This window comes from Schistocerca piceifrons, chromosome 6 (assembly GCF_021461385.2).
Source record: "Schistocerca piceifrons isolate TAMUIC-IGC-003096 chromosome 6, iqSchPice1.1, whole genome shotgun sequence".
NCBI lineage: Eukaryota > Metazoa > Arthropoda > Insecta > Orthoptera > Acrididae > Schistocerca > Schistocerca piceifrons.
The window spans coordinates 175,872,171-175,878,170 of NC_060143.1; the positions used below are offsets into that span (position 1 = coordinate 175,872,171).

The 6,000-nt window shown below is 37.4% G+C and overlaps 1 protein-coding gene across 1 annotated transcript in view; it reads left to right on the top strand.

The window, feature by feature from the left end:
* Window positions 1-4,864, top strand: part of LOC124802864 (T-complex protein 1 subunit theta) — a 107,995-nt gene extending 103,131 nt beyond the window's left edge. Inside the window, exon 9 of the mRNA XM_047263903.1 lies at window positions 4,494-4,864. Within this exon, the coding sequence (XP_047119859.1) occupies window positions 4,494-4,682 (189 nt within the window). The 3' untranslated portion in view covers window positions 4,683-4,864. The remainder of the gene's footprint in view (window positions 1-4,493) is intronic.
* The last annotated feature ends 1,136 nt before the right edge of the window (window positions 4,865-6,000 follow it).

Consider the following 6,000-nt stretch of genomic DNA (forward strand, 5'->3'; position numbering starts at 1 on the left):
TAATGTCCCGATGCAACTGACATCATTAATCTCTTCCCTCCCCTCCCCTCCCCTCCCCTCCCCTCCCCTCCCCTCCCCTCCCCTCCCCTCCCCTCCCCTCCCCTCCCCTCCCCTTTCCTTTCTCCCCCTACACATTCAATTTATACATAATGAATCACAGCTGTGGATTTCGCGTGGCGTCTGTTCTTTCAGACATGTGTGAAAGAATGATGCCACACACTCAAAAATTGTAACTCTGAAGTTGTAAGTAACTCTGAAGTTGTAAGTAACTCTGAAGTTGTAAGTAACTCTGAAGTTAAGTTGTAAGTAACTCTGAAGTTAAGTTGTAAGTAACTCTGAAGTTAAGTTGTAAGTAACTCTGAAGTTGTAACTTTAATCGTCCCTAGTAATAAGTAACTGAAGCATTGGAATCCCAGTTTGATGGAGCACTGATTTTAGATTGATACTTGAAGTTCTTGACATATAGAAAGTAAAAACTTCTTTGATCTAGTATTTAATACCTACGGGCGATTTACCATATTTCCAGAAATTTTACTATCATATTATTGGAGGTGCTAACAGATAAATGTAGGAAATATTTGATGACAAGCCTGACATTTAAACCTTACAAATTCTTATTAGAGTTACACATGAAGGGAAAGAAGAATGGGAGAGAGGAGTTTGATTTTTTTTTAAAAAAAAGTGGAAATACTTTAACAATAATGGGATTTTGATTGGGAAATGCTTATGATTAGATATAAAACAAACAAATCCAAGAAGAGACAGAACAAGAAATCATCAAGCAATTAATCTCTCACAAAATGCATGAAAATATTTATAATAGTGGATATACATAAATCTACTCACGAAGTGGCAGTAGTAGATGGGAAAAGGTAAAATTTTGTAGCTGTATGAATTAGAGGTTCCTTCTACACTCTTTTTGAAAGCTAGCCAGTTTTGCATCTCTCTGTTTCTATCTGTTTATGCACAACAAGTAGAATTTTCTGTATCAATATTGTAAAATGAAGGGTGTTTCAAAGAGATTCATCTTGTTCCACTAGACTAATCTTCTATGTGAATGAAGATATAAACGTACGGTAAATTTTAACTAACAAACGAGACTACAAAATTTTTATTTTCAAAATAACCATCTGCAACTGCACGAGTAAATGTTCTATAGCCTGCAGTTACAACCCTGTGATAATTGTTATATCTAAATTTGGTATGAAAGTTTTCATTTACCTTCTACAATTGTTCATGATGGCCTCCACTTGACACACAACAAAAATCCAGGGGGATGTCACACTTGAATGAGCACATCTGGTGTTCCTGCATTCACTGCTGTTGTTGGAGGCCAACAATACTTTATTGAGGCAGGTGATTATTAGAAATGCTCTTACATACTTCTGATAATGTGGTGGTCCGTCCTGTTGAAAGCTGAAATTTTCAGCATGTTCTTGCATGATCTCCAATATAATCTGGTACGTGATTCCTGTATTTTTTCTGCAAAAGAGAATGGGCTGCAAATATTTCCTCATGAAACATATGAGGCTCTGGAGAGTGTAACTCATGTTGACTGTGGTGTGTGGTTGCTGTGTTTCTCAGATTCTTTCATTGCGCCAGTTCATTTTTCCACTTAAATGAAACATAGTCTTATCATTAAATGTGAAGGGAAGTTGCTATCCTCCATTTTTGCGCCCAGAATGAATTTGCAAAATTCTGTACATGAAGACCTTTTAGCAATTGAAATGTTTAGTTCGAAAAACAAATGTTGTTACAAAATGCATCTACCCGACTCATAAGGATTGGCTAACTCTTGACTGGCAGGATGAGTAGACTTCTATGGATCATACACAAAACACTGTTGAATGCACTGTGTTTCTTCAACAAGTACACGGAAACAGCCTGTGGATTTTCTCTCACATAAACAACCATTGTCTTGTAACTGCTGGTGCCATGGTCAAATGTTGTGAACTGTAAGAGGTACAGAGAGACTATCAACAAAAATCATACTGCACAGCTTTAAGGTAATTGCTCCTGTTGAAACGACAAAAACAAATTCTTTTTGTTGTGATATTGTTACTATCTTGACTCCATACACATAGGATAATGAATAAGTGTGTGAGCTATCTGCACGAGAGAGATCCCTACTGGTAACTATGTGAAGCAGCAATTTGTAACTGGCTCTAAGGTAAACTTGTTTTCGTGTGCAAGTTAAACTTTATCTTAAGTTTTTGCCTTCATTATGTAAAAGTTATAAGCTTGTGAAATCGGATAATCATATTGAAATATCCTACTTGTTTAATTCATTGAGTATTCTCATGAAAAAATGTATGATAAGATTTGTTTCTGATGGAATGTAAATAATGGAAGGGGCAGAGGTAACAACTCACTGTGTGATTGAGGTGTTCAGTGGTTAACGACGTGTGAGTAGAACAGAAAAAATTAATGAGCTCTTGGATGATATCCTCCTTCAGATCTAATAGAATACACACATGGCTGCATAGCCATATTATTGTGGCCAACTAGATTGCAACTAGACTGCTTAATTGAGATATTTCTCAGGGTTGTGTATGACTGTTCTGTCTTCCTTTGAGATGTTTGTGTTATTGAGAAGAGAGCTGGGGAGGGGGGGGAGGGGGGGGGGGGAGCAAATTGAAGGTAAGGAATAGCTGGTGGTGTAAACAGGGTTAGGGGTTGTTGGGGAGCGATACAGTTGGGCAGATGCATGAACTGGAAAAGGCAAGGTTAAGTGTTGGCTTTTGGCCAAATTATGCCGGGAGGGCTAGTGTGTGTGTGTGTGTGTGTGTGTGTGTGTGTGTGTGTGTGTGTGTGTCAATTTTTCAGTTGACTACTATAAGGAGACTTGTTGATATGCTCCTGTCGTTATTTATGATACTGCGCTTCACTGCTTAGAAAGCATTGATGGCACAACAGTGAGCAGTAAGAATATGTGATGTTAACTGTGCCTTCACAACACACACACATATATGCACTGCCGCGGGTGGGTGGGGAGTATGCCTGGAAAGATGAAATTGATTTTGATCTGATGATGGCCTGTGCCACCTGGGGGTTAGTAGATGTACTGGTAAAGGTTTCAGTGTTGTCTGCCAATGTGTAGCGTAATAGCTACCAGCGCAGCAGTGGCAGATTGTACAGCTACCACAGTACAGATGAGAGGGTTTGTGAGCCCAGATTGTGAACACAAACTGTTGCCAACCAATTGTTAACAGTGGGACCAGCCCGTCTTACACTCACACCACAGCATTGATGTACATGACTCGACTGGTGCTTTCAAAGGATCACCTGGAAGATGGTATGGTGGATTGTGTTCTGCAGCAATGAAGGTAGATTTTGCCTGCCCACAAGTGAAGGTCTCTTGAATGCACAACGTAGACCTGATGAATGCTACCATAGAGTGCATTTGTCTAAGACACACTGCCCCCATCCCAGGCTTTATGGTCTGGCTTTTGGCCAACTTCCCTGGCCAGCACAGTCTGTGAACTTGTCTCCAATTGAACACGAGTAGGATATGATGGGACAAGAAGTGGCTTGTGCGACTTGTCAACCAAGAACTCGTACAGAACTAGCTGAACTGGTTGAGCAGTGAGGCATAACATATCACAGAACAATATTTGCCATCTGTACAGTTGACTTGATGTTGTAGTCAGCACCTGCATTGCCGCCTTTGGAGTGTACACCAGATACTAATATGGGTGTTTCAACATGGTACCTCAAAACCACTTGTGTTATTGGTCTGTATATGTACCCCATATGCACTGTTGCAACAAGAAATTGTGAATGAATTTGAAACCTCTAAAAGGGTGTACTAATTTTTTTTCTGGCAGTGTATATTCACTAATGAAATTTGCCATAAATAATTTGTTACAATTTGAGAATGATGATGATCCTATCTACAACGCTAGAGGGAAATACAACCTTTATTATCCATTATAAGTGCTGATAGTGACGCAGAAAGGAGTTAAATATGCATCAATAAAAGTTTTTAACCATTTGCTCAATAACATAAACTGTCTGACAGGTAGTAAAGAAAGTTTTAATGTAAGTTAAAAATCATTTCTTCTAGACAGTTCCCTCTATCCCAGAGACAGTTTTATTTAAAGCCAATAGCTTAAAAAACCTAGTTTTTAAGTTTAGTTGCATGAGTAGGACTGAAAAATAAGACATTCTATTATGTTAAAACTAATAATATATAAATATCCTACAAACTTACCCATTCCACATATTTTAGAACCAAATAAGATGATGACCTGCACAATGTTAGGAATATAAACAGTGAGATAATTTCTTTGATGTATATAAATTCTTTGATCTTAATGTTAGTATCATTGTGCACAACGGTGCCTTTTTCATTGTTGGTAGGCAGTGGGCCAATAACCTGAAATCTAGGTGAAATAATTAGTGAAACATGTGGTGAAAATAGCAGTTATTTCTGTGTTTTTTAAGCTTTGTGAATTATTGTTACAATCTTTTGTTTTCTCTTTTTTATACAGGGTGAAGGTGCAGCTATCATAGATGTTGCCGAAGCAGGAATTATTGATTTGTATCTTACAAAAATGTGGGGACTGAAATATGCAACAAATGCAGCATGCACTATACTGAAAGTTGATCAAATAATAATGGCAAAACGAGCTGGTGGTCCAAAAGCACCTCAAGCAGGAGGCCAGAATGATGAAGATTAAAGACATTCCTCTTATTTAAACAGTTGTTACTAAACCACAATCATTATTACAAAAATCACTTCTTTACTTGTCTGAAATGTTTCATTATTGGCTCTGTCAGTTGCTTTTGTACAAAACTATTTAACTCATTAATTTGCTCACATTGATCTGCCTCACCAATAAAGTTTTTTTATTTAAGGAAACTACAATTACTCTTTGTTCTACAGTGCTACAACCTGAGTTCTCTGTCAGTAACATTGATTTTATTGAATTTTTCGATTAGTGGAGAAACAAGAGTATGAAAGTCACAGCATTTTGCTTCAGGATACTTTTAGCCTGAACTGTTGAAATTATATTTGCGAGCGTCCAGTGTTGCACATTACTTTAGAACTGTAATTATCCGTTCAGAAGTTTATTTCTTGATGTATGTTTTGGACTAATTTCCAAATTAAACTCACTAAATGCATTCCTTTCTGGAACCACACTTGAATACTTGATTTTCAGTTGACAGTAAATTAGACATCCCATTTGATGGACCAAGGAGTTCAGTGACACACTATAAGTAATGTTCACTGTTTGTAATTAACATTAGCGTGAAGTTTACAAGAGCTCAGCTCAGCTCAATACATGAAGTCTTAAAGAATAACAGTAACTGAAAAAAATCATTGTATTGAAAATACTTACTTAGAGTCAGTGTTACAACACTGTGTTCTCTTTGTCCGTTCTTTCAAAGCCTCCATCCAAGCACCCGGCAGTGGCCAGCATACTAAGCTCACACATGTTGTCAAACTTGGCATGTGGGTGCCACTGGACACTCTGAAACTCTCAATAAAACTGAATCTGAATTAGCATTGATGACAACATATCATGGGTCTGGTGATGAGCACATCAGCTTTTTTTAAAATACAAGAAAGATGCTAAGACTTTGTACCCTTCCACATTGTATGTTAGTAACTGAACAAAAATAGATTTGAGATCAATGGTAAACTTTCTTCTCACATATGGAAGAAACAAGAGTACAAGCTCATCAGGTGTGCAGCAATAATGAGCAAATGTTTCAACTTGTTGATGACAGAACATCATTAAATTTTTACAATAATAATGGAAAAATTGATCAATCTCTATATAGAATACCATAAACTGGGACAGCTTTGCCACATTTATGTTCTGCCTGGTTTACCTAGTAATGCAAAAAGGTTTTGAAACCATCCTAAGACATGTCCTGATCTGTAGTTTTGTAGCATGTGAAGATGTGTGTTCATAGATTAAAACTATAAAAAATCTGTCTGTCCAATTGGCTTCCATAGATTTCAGTGCGCACATTTACCTACAAATGATG